Genomic DNA, 23079 nt, shown 5'->3' on the forward strand with positions numbered 1-23079 from the left:
GCCCCCTTCCTCCGCCGTTGATTGGCTAGCGTCTCCTTGGCGGGCCGGGGGCGGGGCCGCCGCACCTCCCGGGGCGGAGGGGCGGGCGCGGGGAGGGAGGAGGGCCGGGGTAGGGAAGATGGCGGCGGCGGAGCGGAGCCGATCCCCGATGGGGGGCTCCCCGGTACCGGCCTGTATGTTCGCCCCGGAGCCGGGTTCCCCGGGCGGGGGGCCTCGCGTAGCGGCGGCCGCCTGTCCCCTCCGCGCCGCCTTCGACGCCGAGGACGGCGAGGCGCTCAACGGCGAGCCCGAGATCGACCTCACCAGTAAGGTAGGCCTGGCGAGGGGGGGGGGCGCAGCGAGCGCCATCATCACCCCTCTGGGCCCTGCGCTGCCCTCTCCCCGGCGGCCGCCTTGCCGCCTGGGCTGCCCCCTGGCCCGGCCGGAGAGGGGCCAGCCCGACAGCCAGGGCCGGCCCAGCTCCCCTCGCCTCAGGAGGGCGAGGGGCCGGGGGGCCGCCGGAGTGGGTGTGTGCGGTGTCCCCTACCCCTCAGCAAGCGCAGGGTTTAAAGCCGGCAGCTGGTTTAACGTCTCAGCAACGTTTCTCCTCGGCGCCGGGTCTCTCTAGTTATCTCTGCCGCCAGTCGCGGTACGTCCCGGGGCTTCCTTCACGATCTTAAAAGCAGGTCACAGCTCGTAACTTTCAGGCCCAGGGGCCCGGCGACGGGGCTGCCTTGCGCTCGCAGACCGGGTTACGACGACACAAGAAAAGGTTTGTTCACCGTACGCGGTTCCTTTCTAGGATCCGAGTGACAAAACCGTGTGGTGGTCTTATTTCTGTCAACCTGTTCTTGCTCACATCTTGCAGGAAGGTACATGGTAGTAATACGTGTATGCCAGAGCCCAACACAGGCTACATTAGCTGCCTTTCCACGCTGCCTTCTGTTTCCTCCCAGTTGGCTGGTCTCTTTAACCATATACTTTTTGCTGCCAAGGGTTTGATGTATTGTGATGCCACCTCCCGCTCTAAAGTCTCCTGACAACTTGGTTCGTTCCGCTTGCGATTATATGATCCAGAAGTCAGCGTAGCTGGTGTTTCCTTCTGTTTTTCTGTCGTCCCCCCTCATCATACTTGCAGCTGGAGTTGTTCCAAAGTCCTGAATTTTTCTTGCCTTCTGTGGAGAAATGGAGAGAGAGGAATTGTGGTGTGTGAATGTGGAAATGTTTGGTTTTGAGGGAAAGACCAGATATTTTACAATGTAGTACTGTATTAAAACAAGTGTTACGAAGATGTCTCATAAAGAAGTAGAGAACAGAAATCAGACCTGCAGTATGTACTGAGCCACCTGTTCGTGCCTTAATGAGCTGGACAAGATTTTGATACAGGATGCCAATATCAATCTGTGCTTTGTCTTGGACGTGGCTGATGTGGAAGAGGGCCCAGGAGGACGCCAAGGGCTGCGTCACTGATTCTTGACAGCCAGGAACCTGACCAAAACTCTGACGAAGAGCGAGGAATGCTTTTCTCCCACAACCTCCATTGTGTTGTCAGCCTGTCTTCCATTCCTAGAAATCTGCAGGCACTATGGAGGTGACAGGTAAGAAATTTTTTGACCTTTATTATGAGTTACTTTTCCATATGGCAGTGTACACCTGCAGTCTTTTCCTTAGACGTTTCATTCATCCCCATCTTGGATGAAAGCTAAGACTATGCCCTGTGCCCCATCTCTCCAAGTTAGTCTCCCGCTATGTCCTCAAAACAACAGTCCCATATGGTGAGAATGCAGTAGCTAACCTGCCTCCCTGCCCCGATTCCCCCACCTCTTCTGTCTTCCCAGTTGAAATGTTGCCCTCCAATTCCTGCTTAAAATGGTGATTCCCACTGTGGTCAGTTTGCTAGCTGCTACTTCTGTCCTGGTTTGACCCACTCCCTTGCTGTGTTACATACTTTTCTCCTAGTCCTCCCCCAGTGCGTTCATTGTAAAGTGTGCTCCTTTTAGAGAGGAACACTTTGTGATTTGGTTATCAAGTGCACCTTGTCAGCTGGTCAAGCAAATACTTCCATTCATCGTCACAAATTCATTTTCATGTCGATCTTAATGGGTGATTGTTTTCCCTTCAGTACCAACACACTGCATTAGTAATCGTATTCCAGGTCAAAACCATATCACACAAGGCTATTAGTGAAGCTGATACTTATTAGATTTACATTGACAACAGGACATTAATAGCACTTGAACTATGTACGTCCACACGAAATAGAAAGCAAAATATGACATTACAGAAGGTGCCTTTCCTCTCACTTCCCAATGGCTGATGGCAGCCTTCCAGCCTTGCAAAACGTCAGGCTGTGTTATTCCAATATAGAGCAGCAGTACATACCACATAGTATTTAGTTTCCCCTTAATCTTTATAGTTTGTCCGCCTCATGGATATGGGATGCTTCTTTTGTAAGGACTGCCTGTAGTAGTGCTGATATAACCTTAGCTCAATCTTAACAGTGTCTTGATATTGCTGTTAATTAATTAATATTATGGCCTCTTCCTTGCTGTCGGGCAGTGCAGAATGGCACAGTCCAACTTATCCCCCTGGAGTAAACTCAGAAAGCTGTAGCTATTATCCACCTCTAGTGTATGTTAATCCCAAAACTGATCAGAGGAAAGGTGGGGAAAGCCACCTCTCCCCAGAGATTGTGAAGGGACTTTAGAGATGTCAGCTCAGAGGTGTGAGATATATTTCTTTCTGCTGTCATGAGAATAAAACAATAATTGGTGGTTACTTTTTTTGCCCTATAGGAAATCTGAGGTTGATAGACCCACATGGCTCCTACTGTTAACTGCTCAATGCCTGGCAAAGTGGAAAGAACAAAAGTGAAAATTTTTGACTTTGTGAAAACCTCTGGAAAACAAGAATACGTAGTGCAAGCATGGAGGGGATTGCTCAAAGATGAAAAGCAAAAAAAGCTGAGGGGCCAAGATGGAGGGCCTCTCTCCAACCAAGGAGATGGCAAAGAACAGGCTCCTTCTGTCCAGGAAGATAGCTAAAGAGATCTTCAGAACAGCTAGTAAAGTCTTGCAGTGACCTAGGAAACTGCAGAACTGGCTGGGGGCTGCAGAAGCAGCTGTTAGAAATTCTGAACCGTGTTGGAGGTGTGATCCATGAAAGCTGCTATTTGTTCTACACATCGTTCTCTTGATGTCCTGCTATGTCACATCAGCTGTAAGCTTCATCGGCCCCATTGTAGGCTTTGGTGGCAGCCTACCACTGGAACACCCTTCAGCAGCAACTTTGCACGGCAGTGAAAGCAGCAGGGTGGGGGACCAGTGTTTTGAGCTGATGCGTGTGGGTACCGTGCTGTTTGAGCCCCTAGCCCTCCTGCCTGGCACCATGAAGAAAGGCTACAGTGAGCTGCTCAGCTGAAACGTCCCCTGGTACTTTAGACAACGCCCTGCCCGCTCACACTGCTGAAGCATTTGAACTCGTAGAAAAATGAAGCTGGTGATGAGCCTTGAAGAAACTGAAGTTATTGTGCCTCTACGCTGATGGCCCCTGTTATTGATCTTTATGTGTATGACAGCCTGTTTAATAGATCTTCCCAAGTCCCTGACCTGTGTTGGTGCACTACCCTGAACAGTGAGCCTGTCTGCTGGGCTTCTAGGAATTCCTGAAAGCGCTTGCTGGGCAAAACAGGCCCTACACATCAACACACAGCTTTCCACTCCTGCCCTGATCAAGCCTCTGAACAGTTGCTGATTTGCCTCTCGATACATTTACATCCAGTGGTCTCCTTTAAGAAGAAAACAAAACCAAAACAACTAATAAAGGCAAAACTCAGTCCTTTATAGTATGAAATAGAAAGACTATGTGGCCTTCTAGATCACAATGCTTCGCTACCCTTTGCAGACCATGCCATGTAGTTAAAAGGCTTAGGTAGGGCATGTGTCTAAAGAGGCACGTGAAGGTGATTGTCTCTCTTGTAGCTGTCTGGCCCTTGCAAGCACATATGTGCTCTGTGTGACCCTTAACGTTTGAAGAAAGCGTTGCTTTGGCTGCCGAAAACCTTCTAACCAGCACTTGCGGCCTGTGCTTCAGTTTTCCAGATGCATGCACCGCTATGGTTTTGAAAGCTGCTTAAGCGTTATTTGTGGGGTTTTGGGTTCCCTTACACCCTAGATTTCTAATAAACGTCTTCATGAACTAGGTGGTAGTAGTAGTAGGTGGTAAAAGGTAGTTCCTCCTCAAATACACATTGCGTTAGCGGTGCTAGCAAGTCAGGCTGTGTTGGTAGAGAGTGTTGGGCAGGCTTGAAGATGTAATTAATCATTGTGAACTGCTGTAAACCATATGTTGTAGGCAAATCCAGCACAGATTTCGGACTGGCCTTAGTGCATAGTGAAGTACATCTTTCTGGGCATGACTTTGGAATGTGTATGTGAGGACAGCTAGTGGAAGTATGGATTTCATTGGGTGTTGTAGTGTGGCACAGGCGTGCCTACCCATAGGGCTATCGGTAGGTGATAACCTTTACAACTCTTACTAAAAGTACTTTTTTAACAGTAACGCATATCTCAATTGCAACAGTTATTAAGCCACTGTACCAGGATGCTCCACCACCAACAGACTTGTAACCAGCCTCTCTGGAGGCAGCCAGAGAGCAGGTAGCCAATTGGTCTTGAATGGGTGATGAAGGTCTCCTTGATCTGCCACTGCCACACCACCATTGCGGACACTCTGTACGGGTGTCCTCAGCTGTACTGTATGAGTGACACAGGTTTTTGCCAAAAATGACGCTACACCTTTCTGTTCTAAGAAAAATCCTTTCTGAAGCATTGTCGTCTTGTCCTCATTTTCCTATTTGTTTCCGAATGCAGCTCTTCACTGGTGAAATGTCCAAATATGCTCGTACAAACTGCTTTGTATGTCTGCCTGTCAGTGTTGTAGTGTAAAGTACCTAAAGTTTTGTTAGAAGTTTGAAAGTAATGCATATTCGTGTTGTCTCCTTCCCCTCTGCCCTCTCAGAAAACAAAAGGGGAGATCAAGTATGAAAGGCTTTTGAGACGCCCTAGGTTTTGGTGTCTAGGTGTGCTCTGCAGTGAGATCTGGCTGGCTTCCTCTGGCTGTCCTGCCATGCTTTGTGGGACCAGCAGCACTCTGTGGAGTACCCAGCTAAGGAATTTCTTTGAAGGAAATAGCTCCTCCCCTTTCTGGTTTCCTTGCATGGAAACATGTATTACACAGAAGGAGAAGTGGGATGTTCACTTAAATGTGGCTTTTAAACATTGGTTACTTCAAAATGGGGTGCTTGGTATTCTTACTTGCTTTGAAGTATATCTTGCAACATAAATGAACTCTGAGCTCAGACAAATAACCTTGTGCAGTGTCACAAGGAAGTAGCTGTCAGCGAAGCTGGTTAAAAAAAAAACAAAAACAAACAAACAAAAAAAAACCCAAACAAAAACCAAACAAACCACCAGAAAGCGGTCCTTGAAAAACAGCCTCCTCTTTCAATAAACAACACTGATTGATTGTCCTTACAACTGAAGCTGCTTGTGAAATTGTTTGCTTGATATCTGCAAATTGGGTATTTAATCTTTTTTCCAGCTGGTGATGGTGAGTCCAACTTCAGAGCAGTATGACAGTTTGCTCCGGCAGATGTCAGAGAGAATTGATGAGGGATGTGGGGAGACCATCTATGTCATTGGTCAAGGATCAGGTGAGTATAGCTTCCTGAGGAAAACAACAAAGAACATGATAAGAAAAACCTAGTTCATCTAACTGGGCTGCTGCTGAAGGTAGTACTTACTTCTCCAGAATAACTTGGAAACCTTCGTAAAGTATAGTAGAACATGTGGGACAGATTCTTTTATTTTATTCCTGCCAGCAGCTGTCTTATGTAGTGGAGCTAACCGTATTTTTTGTATAAAATCATACAAGTTCTTTTTGTAAATAAGGCATAAGTTGTCTGAGCACACCAGGAAAAGACAAAGGATCTGAAATTACAATAGCAGCTCTACTACAGATGTCCTCGATATTTGACTGAGGTCTTGGTCTGTCTGGTTTTGTTCACTTCTCCATTGTAAATAGCAATATTTTTACCTGACACGAATGTATTGGAGATGCCTAAAATAGCCAAAATATATGCTGCTTTCTTCGTTAGTGTGTGTCTGTACTATGGAGAGACAGGTTTTCCTTTTCTCAGCATGAGGCCTTTATTGTCACATTAACTCGGGTGTGACTGCAGTCATTTGCCTTTGCAGATTTTAGCAGTTAGCTTGGATTACGTTTTTGTTCTTTTTCACGATGTGAATATTTGCATCTGATGCTGGTAAAATAATATTGAATGTGGTCTTGCTTTGAAACTAAAATTTCTTTTCTGAATGCAAAATATATCTATGGCTATCGTAAGGCTAAAGGCTTGTTTCAAGCATGGTATATATCTGCTGGATATCAAGTTGTTATGATCAGACATTCTACCAGTTACTATGTCTGAGGAAGAATACAAAACCTTGGTCATCGGTGCCACGGTTGGCTGAAATAATGGAGGGAAGAAGTTATGTTACCGTAGAACTATGTGCTTTTTGGGTTTTCTTGCTGTGTTGCGAAGCAGCCAACACAGAAGAGAAGCCAGGATTAGGTGGCCATTGGTCATGCAGCCAGGATCACAGGGATAATGCTGTCGTGTCCAAGCGAGCTTCCCACATGTAGTCCGAATCCTTGGTGTTTGGGATAACCACATCTGCAGCGGAGATCTAACTAGTCGGGCTAGTAACTGCTTTCTCTTCTAGGATACCTTGTAAGGGTGTTAACTGGTGGTTGTTTCAATTATATACTTAGAAGTGGACGTTTGTTTCTTAAAATAAGACCTAAAACTTCTGACTTCATTTTGGGTTGCTGCATGGTGAAGGAAGATGGGGATCTCTTCTGTAAATTTGAAACAATAGCCAACAGAAAAAAATCTTGATATCCCTGCCACCGTCCCTCCTTCTCATTCACTTTGAGCGTCTGTGATTTTGATCATCATGGATACCCAACTCAGATGGTTGAGAAGCGAGTGAAGACTCCAGGAAGCTCACTACTTCATCAGTAGTGACCCCTCTCTTCCTCCCTTGGCTCTTACCCTCTCCTGTCCCCTACTTCTCATTCCCTGACTCTGACCCAAGACCCCAACCGTGATGCTTTTTCTTTTCCCCATCGTCTCAACAGCTTCTCAACCAGCTTATGAGCTAGGTTGTAAATCACCCAGCAGCTCTCCTTGTTGGAGAGCTGTGCAGCAGTTAAAATGCTGATTAGTTCGTGCAAACTGCAGTTACTGCTTACCACCTGGTGAGTCAGCTGTATATGTGAATGCACACACAGCAATAGCTTCGGTCATCCAGGTGCTATGTGGCTCTCCACCTTTGTGTCTTGTTTTTTTACCCACAGAGGAGATTCTGGCCTGAAAGCCATGCAGCTTCTCAGTACCTGCATTAAGAGAGCAGCTGAGAGCTGCGGTGGCCTTTAAACTGTCTAGATACTTGCCACCGACTTGGTCTGACTGTCAGCTCTTTGCTTGGGTGGGCTGTTCAGAGGCAGCAGTGCCTCCTGGGTTTTTTCTAGCCTTGTGTACGGTCAACGTTTCTTTCAATTGCCAGGAGGAAGGCAGTGAGACATGCCAAAAACATTGTTTTAACTGGAGTATGTGGGGGCTAAAGAAATTGCTGTGCAGGCCAGACTTGCAGAAAATGTACGCTTGGGATGTGGTTTTATAAAATAAGCTGATTGTTTAAATTGGTCCCACATTCACTGGTTAATTGTGGTGATATTTCAGTCAGCTTTCCTTTTGTTAATGCTTTTCCCTTTCTTGCAATGCGAGAGGAGATGTTTTATCTGACTGAAGGAAATTGCACGCAAAGTACCTTCAGCGTGTGAAGTAAGGGAATTAGACAGAAATGTGTCTTTCTTGCCAATCCCTAAGTATTTTCTCATAGAAACTGTGAAGAAAACTCCTTTAGATGAAAGATGGTGCTTTTCTAGTATCTTTTAAGACTTAGAGTGAAGACCATCCTTTTTTATTGTGGGCAAAGGGTGCTTATTCTGTTCACATGGCTGGCATCTTCAGTCCACATATAAATCCCCACTGGTGTGAAATTCCCAGGCAGAATGACATTGCTGCTGGCTGTTGCAAGGCGGTGCTCACTGACTGCCCTTTGTCTCCTCAACGTCATACTAGATGGGACTGAATATGGTCTGAGCGAGGCAGACATGGAGGCATCCTATGCCACGTTGAAGAGCATGGCAGAGCAGATCGAGGCCGATGTGATCCTCCTGCGGGAGCACCAGGAGGCAGGGGGCAAGGTGCGCGACTACCTCGTTCGGAAACGTGTGGGTGACAACGACTTCCTGGAGGTCAGGTGAGGAGCCGGGTGGAGACAGGGTTAGTCAGCAGCCCAGCTGCATTTTTACCGTGTGAGCAGTCCACGATGCTGAGCCAGCAACGCTGATTCAAGTCTGGGTGTTGTAGCTACCCAACAGAGGGAAATGAGTTTGACCACTCCTTGCTAATGAAATCGCCTCTTTGTTGTTGCCGTCTCTTTTGTTAACAAACTGTTTGTGAAGATTTGCCTGTTTGGCTGAGGGCTGTTGTGCTCTGGATGACAGCTTCACAGTTTGGGGATCTTTTGTGGGCTAGAATCCCAGTAGGGAGTCACATGTGCGTGTGTGTCTGTACATATGTGCATATACGCACGCTGCTGGAATACAATACTTTTGACTAAGGGTTCAATTCTATTCCAAGACTGTGATGATCCAAGTCACCTTTTAGTGGACACCTAATACCTTGTGTAACATGACTTGAGAGTCTGCCCAGACCTGGATGGAATGGATTTCCACCAACATTTGCCAACAGCCATAATACCCACCTTTATCAGAGACAAGGAAGGAGATTGCTGTAGGAGAGGGTTTTCCTCTAAAGCATTTCGTTGTTGTTTGAGCTTTTCATTTTCTGGGAACAGCAATTTAAATTTCTCTGCTCTCCCTAGTGCCTGGTGCTACTGCAACATGACAAACACGAAAAAGGCAGAGGTATTCTAGACCAAGTTGGGATTGGGACTTTCTTTTGAATTGCCACGTGTATGTGTTGGACAGCATCAAGCAGTGTCAAGTTCAGCTGTCTGTGTTCAGGGCACCAGTGGAATATTTCCACAGTCTCCACATCCCAGTCCCCAGAGTCTGGAATCTTCGCTGTTAACTAACAACTGTGAAAGAATCTTTGCTCTACTTGTGAAGGTCTAACATTCTTGAATCTCTCTTTGAGGGTTAGGCAGAAAAAGCTGGTTTTTTGCAGGAGCAGTGGTGTTTGGTGGTTTGTTTGTTTTATTACTTGTTTGTTTCTTCATGTGTCAGATTTTACCAGGTTCCTTTTTCCTTTCCCTTCCAGGGTAGCAGTGGTTGGCAATGTGGATGCAGGCAAGAGCACGTTGCTAGGTGTCTTGACACATGGTGAACTAGACAATGGCCGAGGCTTTGCTCGGCAAAAGCTCTTCCGCCATAAGCATGAGATTGAGTCAGGCCGCACCAGCAGTGTGGGCAATGACATTCTGGGCTTCGACAGTGAGGGCAACGTGGTGAACAAGCCCGACAGCCACGGTGGCAGCTTGGAATGGACAAAGATCTGTGAGAAATCCACCAAGGTCATTACTTTCATTGACCTGGCTGGTCACGAAAAGTACCTGAAAACCACCGTCTTCGGCATGACTGGCCATTTACCTGACTTCTGCATGCTTATGGTAGGTAGCAAGAAAGATGTACGGTACCAGCAGGAGCGGGCTGTTCACAGCTTTAACAGCCTCAACTTCTTTCCTATTGCAAAGTGCCCGTGGGGCGGTGGAGGAGGCAGCATCTCACAAAGGTGGAGAACAGCACCCACTGTGGATATCTAGCCAGGGCTCTGAGGCAAGCGCCCCAGGACTGTGAGTCTCAGATGGGCCTAAGGTATATGGTTCTTGAAAACTGAAAGATTCTAAACTTCAGAACACCTTGCTAAAATTGAGGAGCAGTGAGTCCTTAGCCATTGTCCAACAGCATTTGAAATGAGCTGTGTTTGCTCATACAGGGCAACCTAATCAAAGCCTATTGCATGTCTGACACAAGACCTTCTCCTAGCTCACTGCAGGGGGAACGTTTACATCACTGTTTCGTGTATCCCTGGTGTAGGTTGGCAGTAATGCTGGGATTGTTGGAATGACCAAGGAGCACTTGGGCCTGGCGCTTGCACTTAATGTTCCTGTCTTCGTTGTGGTGACCAAGATTGACATGTGCCCTGCCAACATCCTGCAAGGTGAGTCCTATAAGCTCTCTCCAGGGCTGTTTCTTACCTCTGTATGTGCTGTTGTCCTCAGCTTGGGTTGAAGAATTACTGCTGGAGGAAAGCTGCCTTACCTGGTTTTGACTGTATCTTAAACACCTTCCAGAAATCTGTCTTTTTCCCTTGCCCATTTTGTAGGCAGTTCACTCATAGTCACCATTTCAAAATTACCCGAGTTGGGGGACTCAGCTGGGCAACCCAAAAGTGTTTGCTACAGGATTCTGCTTAACCGAGCAATAAGGGGAGAAATTTACGGTTGGGGTTGTGGCTTTACGTTCTCTCTGGGTATTTAAACCTGGAGGGAAAGTCTGGAAGCTCTCTTGAAAGCTGCTTTCCTTCTTGCCCACGGTTTGAGTGTGATCTTAAGCTGTGATCAAACTTGTTCTCTGGCAGCTGTTAGGTGAAGGGGTAGCTGCTTGTTACATCCTGCTCACCTGGGCACTTCTCAGATACGCTGGCATAACTACAGCAGCTCCTTCTCTGAACAACCAACCAACACTTGATAAATCATGGTTCAAAGCAGCTGCATATGTGGGCTGTGGTAGCAGGACTGGACTGGACACAAGTGGGGATGGTGATGAGCAGCAGGGACTAGTGACTTTTTTGCTCAGCAGCAGTTAAAGCAGCCCCTCTACCCCCAGCAGTGGCCCTTTAACTTGACATTTTTTCAGGCCATGACCAACTCGCACCTTTAAAATTCTCTTGATGCATCTCCCACACCTTCAGGAACACGCTGTGGTTAGTTGGAACAATGATTTTTTTGATAATCAGTCCTGAGAATCAGGAAAGTGAATGCTCCCATCACTGTCTGTGGTTAGTTCATTATTGTAAAAATCCTAAATATGTTTCAGGTAAACAGACACATGTGATCAAAAGATAAGTTAAATATCTAAAATATCTGAAAGATAATTTAAATATTCAATAAAGATGTTTGGCAAATAAATGTAAGGCCTGACCATGAGATAATAACTGGGAAGGAAGGAGAAAGTGTGGCTCGGGGTGAGGAGAGAAGAGCTGCTCTTGGGAGAAGCCACTCCTGTGTCATGTTCTGTTTAAATTAAACAGACACAAGATTTGGCTCAATTGTATCTGTGAAGAGCAGATGGCATGATTAGATGTTTGTGCTTCTGTATCCAAAACATTACTTTCCCATAGGCAATCATTTGTTCACAAAAACCCATCTAATTGTTTGACAATTGTAGAATATAAATGATTTGCTCTTTTAAGCCCTTACCAGCCTTTTTTTCCCCCCTCGCTTACTGTAAGCCACTTTGCAGGAGGCTGATGCTAGTGCATCAGGTAATGCCCCTGCTGGCTGATAGATATGCAGCTTAGAAAATAAATTTAAAAGAGGCAAAGAGATCAAAGTTGGAAGCCATGAGATTTTCCCCACAATACTTGTTTCTGGATCTTGTGCACCTACACTGTCCTAGTCTGCGATGGCGATGTTTACCTCTTTGACGCTTCTCTAACCTTCTAGGGTAGGTTGGTTGCCAGGCAAAGTGTGTTGAGGTTTGTTTGGTCAAAATTGATTTCTAATTCACGTATTCTCAAATATGTCACTTCCTGAGTGCCACTGGTTTTCATTGAATTCAATATGAAAAATCCTTTATAGTACTAGGAAATACATTGTAACCGCTTATACCTACTTAACAGACACCTATAAAATGTCTGCTTCCCAGCATTGCACTTGCAGATGCAAATATATATGTCTGTTCATGTATGGTGTCGCTTGGCAGCAAGCTAACTGGCATGAAATGGAAGATGGAATGGCTCCTAAGTCCTTCCTGGGCTCCAGCAAACTCATAGTCTTACTCACGCACCTTTAGCCATCTTCTCCTGTCTTATTTGTGGCAAAAGCACCAGTCTCCCTTTGGGGAGAGACCCCACAAAAGCGATTTGTAAAGACGGGAGATGCTGCCCTAACAATATTCATTTCACCCTTTAAGAAACCCTGAAGCTGTTACAGCGACTGCTGAAGTCCCCAGGGTGCAGGAAGATTCCCGTGCTGGTTCAGAGCAAGGATGATGTCATTGTAACAGCCTCCAACTTCAGCTCAGAGAGGTAACGGGAGTAGAGGAGAGTTGTTTCTCTTTCGATCCTATTTGGAGACCGGGTGAGAAGATTCAGAAAGAGAATCCCATTGTCTAGATGTGTGAAGGTTGCATCTGCCATGTGGTGTGTTGATTCCATAAGAATGTGTTGATTCTGAGATTGACCTGCTTGTGTTCCCCTCTCTGAGACAGAAATGAGAGGCTGCTTCTGGGCAGTCTGCAGAAGATGGCAGGGTATTCGGCTTCCTTCAGTCCTGGAACCTTACACCTATTCCTGAAAGTCATTAGAAGGCAGAGGCAATGTTGCAGGTTTTCAGACATGGGGTGTTGTGCATCTGACTGCTTGCCAGGCTCTCCCTTCCTAGCACTGTGTATTGAATTCAGTCCCAAGATTTTGGATGTCTCCGTACACGTGGAATTCCAGGCAGGGAGGTGAACTAACTCCACTTTCATCAATTTTTCTTTACAGGATGTGCCCAATTTTCCAGATTTCAAATGTCACTGGGGAGAACCTAGATTTGCTGAAGATGTTTCTTAATCTCTTGTCTCCACGGACCAGTTACAGGGAAGAAGAGCCAGCAGAATTCCAGATAGATGATACTTACTCTGTCCCGGTAAGGGGCCTGGTATTTGAAGAATTTTCTGCTCCCTCTTTCAGGTTGAAGAAGACATCTTCCCTAGAGAGGGGAGTTCTAGGACTCTTCCGATAGTGTGGCTGAGTGACCCCAATTACTGTTTTTTCTTTTTTGGCATAGGGTGTAGGAACAGTTGTGTCTGGGACGACACTGAGAGGCCTAATCAAGCTAAATGACACCCTGCTGCTGGGGCCAGATCCCCTTGGCAACTTCCTACCTATTGCTGTCAAGTCCATCCACCGCAAGAGAATGCCCGTCAAAGAAGTGCGGGGAGGCCAGACCGCCTCCTTTGCTTTGAAAAAGGTGAGATGATCTGCTCTAGACCCCAAGAACAGGAACCACCCTCCTAATTTTAGAGTGCTCTTGGAGTTCAGCTGCGATGAGACTGCTTCTGTAAATCTCAGCTGCCACATTTCACAGCGCATTAAAAATCCCATAGAACCTCTGTGGGTCCTACGTCCCAGTTGTTCCACCTGACAGCAGCGGGACCCAAAGTAATGAAGAATAGTGTTGGAGATGTGTAACAAAGCAGAGGCATTGCAAGAAAAGTTTTCTCTTGTGCTCCAACTGCATTAGTGGCCTAGGCAGGGTATTTACACTATTCCTCTCAATTTATAGGATCAGCTGCATGATTTGAGGTTTAAAAATCAGCAAAATTTGATGTGATTCCTCTCGTGGAAGGTTTCTGTCAATAGAAGCTGCACTGATTTTAAGGAGATCTAGTTTAAGCTATACCAAACTTCATGTGTTCAGTCTTATCATTTTGTGTTAACAGAGTCATGCTTTTGGAGAGATCATCTGCTTGAGTAATGTGCAACCAGGATGCATTTTTTGCTTTTAAAGGATCAGTGAGTTAAAACTTCTCTGACAGTGTCCAGCATTCCCAGCACTCTAACTAAAGCTTCCTCAGAAACTTCAGCTGAATTTGATTTTTGCAACCTTTGCATAACATCATTACATACTGCTAAACAGCTCTGGCTTTGCCTTTTGGTGAGCACGAGTTAGTATCTGTGAAATCCCGTAGGATCCTTCTGGATGTAGTCAGCCAGAGAAGCAAATTTCTTCCCTGGAGAATCATGCTACGGGTTTTTTGTGTCTTTGCTTTTCAGATCAAGCGTTCTTCCATCCGAAAAGGCATGGTAATGGTGTCACCCCGCCTGAATCCACAAGCATCGTGGGAGTTTGAAGCAGAGATTCTGGTGCTCCACCATCCCACCACCATCAGCCCACGATATCAGGCCATGGGTATGTGTCTCAGCATTGTCTCATCTTTGTTTCCCAGTGGTAATAGTTTGTATCAGCTCTAGCCTGAGATCGTTTTTCTCCTGATGGCTCTGTCAGACTAAATATAAGACATAGTTCCTGGTTTGATCTTTGCCAGCAATGCATCGGGGAGAAGGGAGGGAGCTGACAGAGGAGAGTGGTGAAGGCTGTAAGTAAAAAGGAGATGCGTGACTCCAAGTGTACTTGGAGCTTGCCTGAGCCAGATCTCCATGGTGCAAAGCTTCTTCAGCTTCAAATGCTGACTGAGAGACTCGTTTAGGTGCTGCCCTCTAGCCTGGCTGCTTGGCCTGTAAGATTGTATTGAGGATGCTTCAACAAAGTCTCCGTTCGAAGGCAAGTGTTCTAGCTTATATGTGTTTTCTTTTTGAGGACAGAAAAAAGACCCATATAGTCTTTGGTACATAGTGGATTTTTACCTTCCAAACTCAACGCTATTAGCTGTAGGGTAGCGAGAGCTGCCTGAGATGTCTGTCTGAAGCTTATTCCACTAATGGCACTGGCTGTTGAAAGCCTTTGTGCATTACATTCACAGTGCATTGTGGCAGCATCCGTCAGACGGCCACGATTCTCAGCATGGACAAGGACTGCCTGCGGACGGGGGACAAAGCCACAGTGCACTTTCGCTTCATCAAAACCCCGGAATATTTGCATATAGACCAGCGTCTGGTCTTCCGTGAAGGCCGTACCAAAGCTGTGGGTACCATCACTAAGGTAAAGGCTGAAGAGTCCGACTTTTTTTTTGCCCATTAGCTACTTCTGGCACTGAGAAGCCAGCAGGAGAATCCAGATAGCTCTGGAAAATTGAGGAAGAGGCCGTCCTTTGATCACAAACGTCAGCCCTGACAGGGGTTGCAGATGACTGATGTGCTTTGTCGTGTGGTGGGTTTTAACTGGTGTGAATGAGGGAATGCGAAGCAGGGGGTGAGCCAGGTGCCTCTGGTTCTTACGGCTTGGTCTCTTTCTCACAGCTTGTAGCTGGTCCCTTTGAGTCATATTGAGGAGGGCTGAGTGTCACCTCAGCTGAGTGGCCCTTTCCACCCTGTAAGGGTTCTTGAGGGCAGCTCAGGGGCCTAGATTTCTTTGAACAGCTGCTGCTGCCTCCTTTTCCCGATGGCTATTGGTATCAATTCTCTCAAAGCTTTTTCTTAAAAAGCAGCATTGAACCTTGCCATATCGGCCTAGCTATTTTAATGCTGATTTTGGCCTCTCCCTTTGTAATTTGCAGTTACTCCAGACCACCAATAACTCGCCAATGAATTCCAAGCCACAGCAGATCAAGATGCAGTCAACCAAGAAGGGAGCTGTTACGAAACGAGAGGATGGTGTTCCCCCAGCTGGGACGGCAGCTGGAGGCCCACCAGCTGGGGACGAGGCCCCCTCAACAGCTGCAGCACCACTGACACCTACTGCCCTGCAACCATTGGTAAGTGAGGAAAATATCACATCTGTCCTAGCTGTTTGCATCCTGGTTCGTCATCTGTTAGAGGAAGGGCACTCTAAAGCACAAGCATTATCCCCTCATACCCTTGAACTCACCTTGGGACTCGGTGTGCAACAGAAACAAATAGAAATATAAGTAGTCTCACAGCAGAAATCGGAATTCTCTGATGACTGGATGACTCCTCATGACTGACCTTTCAGCAGCTAGCAGCTTAGGGTCCTAGGACAGTTCAGGTTGGACTTCAGGAAGTGTCTAGTCAAACCTTCTGCTCTAAATAGGATTAGCACTGAGGTTAGACCAGGTTGCTCAGGGTTTTATCCAGTCGTGTCTTGAAAAGCTCCAAGGAGGAAGACTGAACAACCTCCCTTGGCAACCTGTTTGACTACTTGACTGTCTCCGTATTCCCAGTAGCTGAACTAATGAAGCATCTAACAACCGGTCACAGAATGGGTCTCTGCTGTTTGAATGAGAAGTAGAACATCCCTACGCTAGAGAATTTACAGCTTAAGTAGTAGTATCAGACACAGGTCGTCTGCCCTGTCAAGGAGAGAGGATGGAGATATCCAAGGAGGAGGAAAGGCTTATCTTTTTCGGGAGAAATTTATCCAGGTTGTTTTGTTGATTAGGAGTTCTCAGCTCAGCTTGTCTGAGGATACCTAGCCTCTCTAGTCTGAAAGGAATGGAAACTCAATTCTTACTGCAGGCTTTGTGAGCTATTTATCAGCTTTATTCCATGGGTCTTCTTGCAGCATACTTAACTAGTAAGTGAAAGGTTCAGGAACTGACTCTGTCAGGAGACCTGGTCAGTGTTCCCCCTCTCAGTTTTAGTGGTCTTTGTTGTCCTTGGTCAAATCTCGCCCTCTTGAGCCAGGCTGGCTGCTGAAGGAGGGCCCTCTCCAGGGGTTCTCTCCCTCTGCGCATGCCTGTGACTTCTTACAGATCCCCCATCTCTTCCTTGCCTTGTTGTAGCGTTGCTGTGGTTGTAAGTAGTTCTCCCAGCTTGCTCTTTGTTTTGTCCCTCCCCCTGAGTGTCTGTGTTGCTTTTGTTCTTGCTTACCTCTGCCTCTCTCTCCTTGCTCCTTCCCCTCAGCCTGCGCTGGATGAGGAGCCCCACATCCGTGAGGGCAATAAGGTATTTGCCTGCTTTAAAAGAACATTTGGCTTGCTGGCCTGAGGTTGGGAACAGAGTCAGGTTAGCAAGAGAGCCCTGGTTGGGGGGCGGGGGGCTCTGATTCCATTCTGCTCAAAGCCAAGGGAGTCTGAGGCTTCGATTCCCCAGATGCCAAGCTCCATGGTACCTGCTGACTCTCACAGGAGTGAAGTGTTCAGAAAATTGGGAAACCGGGTCTTCCCCCGCTTGAAAGGCCGAACTTCATGGTGTATCTGTCTCTCCTCCTTCCTTCGTGGTGCGTCTGTCTACCTTATCTCCTTCCTGCAGTGGTAGGAAGCTGATCAGTCGCCATTGCCCTCTTGCTGTCTGGACGTGTGTGTAATCCATCTGAAACCCTGCTGTGTCGATATTCTGATTCAGAGATTGCTGCACACTAAAATGTATCTTTTTGTTTTTCAGTCAAAAGTTGGAGGAGGAGGCCGGCGACGTGGGGGTCAGCGCCATAAAGTGAAGTCTCAGGGAGCCTGTGTGACTCCTGCCAGTGGCTGCTGAATTTCTTACTCCTCCTCCCTCTGAGGAATTCCTCCCCTTCCCTTCATTTCTTATCCAAAAGATCCAGAGCAGCTTAAACCAAAACCCATCCCAGCTGATTGGCTGCAGAAGAATCGTCCCTCCTCCCTGAAGGAAGTTTTGGAGAGGAGCATAATTTATAAGCTAATGAAGGTGATAAGACACACAGAACTGAGTAACTGACACCTTCCTCCTCCCCCTGTCAACACATTTTTGTACATCATGGGCTTAGTTTTTATTCTTATTAGTTTTTATTATATTTTGTGTGCATGAAGATGAGAGGAGAGTCTGGATAGAACTGCGAAGAGCCAGTTAGCTGCCTCCCTCCTCCCTCACCCCATTCTGTCCACAGGACTTGCTGCTCTCCTCCTATTTGCTGTCTCAGATCCAGGGGTTATCAAACACCTGAAATTTCAGACTTGCAAAGGTTAAAACACGTTGCTTAGGATGGCTCCAAGAGGGCATTGTTTCCTCACCACTGTGGCCCCGGGACAAATATGTTTCTGGATTCCCTCCATCTTAAACTATTTCTAAGTGGGTTTAATTTAAAGTTGTAGTGACTGAAGTTTGAAGGTCATTATTTGGAGATCTAAGAAGGAAGCAGATTGAAAAGCAGTTCTGGATGTTAAGTTGAGGAATCCTATACTAAATATCCTTCTCAAATACGTTGATAGCACTTAAGATTTAAATTCGAGACAGAATTAAATGGGCAGTCATTTGCCTATCCTGTTCCCCTTCCCATCGTGCTGTTTTTCCTATTGTTTGTTCAGTGCACGTTGGAGCAAATCTGACCTGCCTCTCGTGGCTGCGGCAGCTCAATTGACAGTATTAAGAATATAGTGCAGGAACACTCGGTCCATCCCTTGAGCCAGAGAAAGCCTTCTCGCCTCCATGGACAGAGATCACAGGTGGGAATATACCTTTGGAACGGAGACACCAGGAAAACATGACCTTCCTTTGATTTTATTTACTCCAAGATTTGCCCAGTCTTTTCTGGAACTCACTGGCCAAACTTTGCCATGGCAGAGGTATAATTTATCTTCTCCCCTCTTGGCCGAAGAGGATTAATGATGAATTGGTACCAAATTTATAGAAGTGCTTTCAGGTTTGAAAGTACATGGTAATTTTTCTGACTTTCACTTACTATTTTTTTTTAAGATTGTATTTTTTTGTTTTAATGACAAATTCTAGCTTCTGCAGGAAGGCCCTGCCAGGACGGTCTACGAATTAACTTTATTGTTATCACGTGTTTTTTTTTTTTTAACCCTGGGTTGCACAAGTGATCAATTCCCTGCTTATTTTCATCTCTCTTCTTCTAACCCTGCCTCTTCGCTTCGCTCCCGTGAGGACAGGAGTTCTCCTCTGCCGGTTTGTGGTGAGCTGTGGGAGCGTGGTAGCATTTTGAGGGAGGAAGCGGCATCCTCAGCAAATCGTTGCTCTCCCCAGCAGGTGCGGTCAGCCGCGGTTTCTTTGAGGGCTTCCTCCTCCAATGAAGGACTTTTCTTTTAATTAGAGGGAGACTGAAAGGTTTCTGTCCCTCCTTAGCGGGTTGTTCCTGTTTCTCACTCTGTGGCACTTGTGTGGAGTTCATTCCAGTTCACCTCGGGATGCGAGGTAGGCTTTCAAGCGGGCTTGGGCGGCGGGGTGGGGGGGGAAGAGCGCATCTCCCGATGCCAGCACCAGCACTCCACGAGCATTAAGCGGCCTGGGAGAGGTGAGGAATGTGGTTTGGAGATGAGGATACTTTGCCTTAGAGACTGCAGTGCCCGGAGTTGTGGGTGGAAGCGGGGAGGTCAGACGGTCCTTTCCAAGCTATGTGCCTAAATACCAGCACTCCCCTGGTGGGGGAGGAACTATAGGCGGCTACAACACTAATAGCACCCGCATTGTGAGGGGGTGTGAAGTGTGGCTAAGCAGGGCACGGGGGCCTCGTTCATTTGTCTTCTGGCCCTGTAGCAGCATCAAACTGCATCTGATTTCACTGCCCTCTGCTCCCGAGAGGAGCAGGGAGCTCCAGGCGGTTTTCTTTTTTCTCCATTCCTTGTGCTCCAAATGAAGGAGACTGCCAAGACTGGAAGAGGGTTTACTTCAGTTTGTGCAAAGGAGGTGGTGTGATCTCTCTTTTGTGACCAGCATTCAAAGATCACTCAGGCTGGTGTGATCTATAAAATAAATTTTAAAAAAGTTTGTTCCAAGTTAAAGTATGTCTTGTTGCTTTTTTTTTGTCCTGACGGAAGACCAGCAGCTGCTGCTTTAATGCCGAAAGCCAGACCAAGCGGGTTTGCCTGGCACCGCTGCTCCTTTGCTGGCTACGAGAGGAGGCTGCGTTTGTAGTGGTGGCAGGGGAGGGCACACTGTGCCGCAGGAGAGCTGCTGCTGAGCCCCGACAGCTTTCCCGCTGCTAAGGTTTAGTGCTTCTCGGTGGCAGAGCGGTGAAATGAGAACGCTTGCATGGGTTGAGCTGTGCTGGGGAGATGCGTATGCATGTGTGTGAAGAGCTGCTACGGCAAATCACTTAGGTCCAACTTCAGGGGAGACACGGTGCTAGAGGATGCAGTTTGAACACAGCCCTGCCACTGCCTGCGTAAGCTTGTGCTTCCCCGGGCCCTCGCAGCGATTCGCACCTCACCTGTTTCTGTAAATACAGCGGGACGCTCCAGGGGTTGGAACGGGCCTTTTCCTGCCTCCTCGGTGGATCTCGGAGGTTCGTGAAGGCTTTTCGTGCCCTGCACGCCCCTTTCCTAACACAGGTAAGTGTTGGGCTGGGAGCTGGTCGTAGACTGAGCAAAAGCCCACCAGCCCCTCCACTACCGACACTGCGCGGAGTGGAGATGCTGCTGGAGGTATGCTCACCCTTCTGCTCATGGCTACACTTGAACCTTTGGGCCTGAGCACCTCACACCCCATCTGTTGTCCATATCAATTTTTCTGTCTGCCACCCTCCCCATTTTTCTGTGTCCCTCCCCAAGATGGGACACTGATAATGTGCCCAGCGTCCCTCTCTCCCCAGGCAAAACCCGTGAGGGCAGATCTAGGGCCAGCAGAGAACAAGCCTTTCCCTAGGGTGGCCCTCTGCAAGGGGCTCTTCAACGCAAGCCTGCCTCCAGCCCATCCTGATGAAGCTGATGCCAGTATGACCCTCCCGAAGCTCAAGCCAGTCCCGTTTCCCTTTTTGTAGCCTTTTTTTATTCTCTAGGTTAACTTCCTCAGACCAAGGACAATTAAGTATTTCCTTTCTGCTTGCTCCTTAGCTGCCTGCTCCGTTAGTTTACAGCCCACGTTAATGAAGAGGCAGCAACATACAGCCACCCGTAGCTACGATTAGTGTCAGGCTGAGCCTTGTTTGCCATTCCTCCTGGCCGAGGACAGACTGATGCCCAGGGACGGCTTCCAGGCCACTGCAGGATGGACTGAGCACACAGCCATGGTCTGTCACAGCCCTAGACTGCTGGAAGTCATCATCAAAGGCACAGTATTTTGATTTTAATTATCCCGAACTATTCCAAGTCTTTAGGAGCGTGTCTTGTTCTCATCATTGCTCCAAGCAGCTTTTGCAGCCCAGAGCCTGCTCGATGACAAGGTGAAAACTGCTGACCTTAGAGGGGCTGGAAAATAAGGATTTGCCATGAGAATACATAGACGGAGCTATTCCTGGAGCTCCTCTATCTGCCAGCTGTGCATCATTCCCACCAGCAACACAAAAAGCTCACAGCAGTTTTGATACAATTTATTTGTCTTGGTCTTTTTTTTTTTTTTTTTCCCTTGCATAGGCATAAGTTACAATCTGTTGATTAAGAAATAAAATGAACAAAACAGTGCAGCATTTGCAACAGGCTACAGCATCAAATCCCAACTCGGCTCCTGGCTGTAGCCATCTGTTTCTGCAGGGCTAATTCAGAACACGTGTGTAGGGCGAACCGAGAAGGAGGGAGAAGAGAGGAGGGAAAGGGAGTAAATAAGGGAAAAAAAATCTGCTCTGCCAGCTGTTTCGCGTTTCTCCTGCCTCACCAGGCTCATCTGCATCAGCACTAGGATTAAATACCCCGGGGCAGAGCTGCGCGGTGCTGACGCGGCAGTTTTATGGGCCCTCTTGTCCCTTTGCAGCTCGGGAAAGTGCTCCAGCGATGCTGGGGGCTGCTGCTGCGAGAGGCAGCCGGTACCCAGCCCCGCGGCAGAATTTTGGGGCGGGGGGGGGGGGGTGAAAAATAGCACGTAACCTCAGCATGCCTTCCTGGGCATCCCCACGCAGGCGGCATGGCGAGGCCTCTCAAACCAGCCCTAGCCTCTAGGGAAGGGCATGACCCCCCCCAGGGTGAGCTCTCACTGGTGTTTCCAGGGTGTTTTACCCCAGAACAGCAGAGACTTTCATCTCCAAAGGACAGTAAAACCAAATGCTCCCTGTGGTTAACACCTCCTTGCAAAGAGCAGAGACACCCCCGCAACCGCCCCCCCCCTCCCCCCCCCCCCCCAACTCCATTCCTGGGGAAAGACGCTCCCCTTTCCCACCTCTCGCCAGCATGCTCCATTCACCATGAAGCCATTTTTCTCTTGGGTGAAGGCCCTGTTCGCCCAGCCCAGAGGCCAGGGAGACAGAGGGGAGGTAAGAAAAAGGGGTTTTCCAGCTTTGTGGGTTATGGCATTTGCTCCAGCTGCCAGAGAACCCCCGGGGAAGAGGGAGAGCTTCATCTCTGCTCCCTCTTTATCATTCAGTTACATACAGGAGCTGCTCTGCCGAGCCCGGGACAGGTCTAGGCATTCATAAAAGCACAGCTCCGAGCAGGCAGGGCACTCACGGACATGACTCCAAGGCAAGCGGGCAGCTGTAGACAAGCTTAAAAATAACTTTGGCTGCAGCTGCCAAGAATTAAGACTACGCTCAATATAGGAGAGAATTTATCGTCACGGGATCTGGCTGCGGGTCTGCTTTCTCCCGGCAGCAGGGCCTCCCAGCTCTGCAGGAGGCTCCACAGGGTAGTTTTAACTTGTTGGGGATAGGGCTGTGCCCTTCGGGCTCGCTCCCCTCACTCGGAGCAAGAAGAGCCCTCGTGCAGGGATGTGCCACCATCGTCCTCAGCCCCTGGGGCTGGCACGGCAGGGGGGGTGGGGGTGCTCAGCACTGCTGCCTGATGCACGTCAGGGCATGCTGAAGGGAGAAACCTCTTCAGCTCCATCCCCTCCTCTACACCCCTCGCCCTACAGCACTTCAAGCCGAGACGACCAGAGCAGGACTCAAGCCATGGTGCTCCCCGAAAAACTCGCAGCACCGGGGGGGGAAAGACGATGCCAGCATCGGACAGGACAGAAACGCTAAACGCAGGCCCTTTTAGCTTTTCTTTCAACAAAACGCAAGACCAAAAGGTTGTAAACACCACCCAAGAACATAAGCCAGACCAAGCGTGCTGCAGGCAGGCGGGAGATGGAGTGGCCACATAGCCCTGGCGCTCCTCAGCCCAGGGAAGGTCCCCATGCGTCCCTCCTGCAGTCCCCGGCCACGGCTGCCCCCATCACGTGGTGGGTACAAGCAGGATTTATGCGCCCAATATATACATGCCCGAGGCAGGCAGGACTCCCCATCCTGCTCCGGCACCATCCTCCGCAGCCAGGGCTGGGGGAGCCAAGCGATGCCAGTGAGGAGAAGGCAGGAGGGAAAGGGAGTCCTTCCA

The 23079-nt window shown here is 48.1% G+C and overlaps 1 protein-coding gene across 2 annotated transcripts; it reads left to right on the forward strand.

Annotated features, from left to right (window-relative positions):
- The first annotated feature begins 94 nt into the window (after positions 1 to 94).
- On the forward strand, positions 95 to 20524 carry GTPBP1 (GTP binding protein 1). Of its 2 annotated transcripts, XM_063322445.1 has the most exons (13): positions 95 to 310; positions 5581 to 5692; positions 8189 to 8369; positions 9395 to 9743; positions 10171 to 10294; positions 12271 to 12385; positions 12845 to 12989; positions 13131 to 13313; positions 14120 to 14255; positions 14827 to 15005; positions 15520 to 15717; positions 16826 to 16867; positions 17306 to 20524. In XM_063322445.1, exons 1-13 carry the CDS (start codon positions 119 to 121, stop codon positions 17396 to 17398), a joined length of 2049 nt encoding a protein of 682 aa, XP_063178515.1. In that variant the 5' UTR covers positions 95 to 118; the 3' UTR covers positions 17399 to 20524. The 2 variants fall into 2 exon arrangements, with proteins under 2 accessions (XP_063178515.1, XP_063178516.1); XM_063322446.1 differs by lacking the exon at positions 16826 to 16867 and having other exon boundaries at positions 17306 to 20522.
- The last annotated feature ends 2555 nt before the right edge of the window (positions 20525 to 23079 follow it).

The sequence above is a fragment of the Chroicocephalus ridibundus genome, chromosome 1 (assembly GCF_963924245.1).
Source record: "Chroicocephalus ridibundus chromosome 1, bChrRid1.1, whole genome shotgun sequence".
NCBI classification, from domain to species: Eukaryota; Metazoa; Chordata; class Aves; order Charadriiformes; family Laridae; genus Chroicocephalus; species Chroicocephalus ridibundus.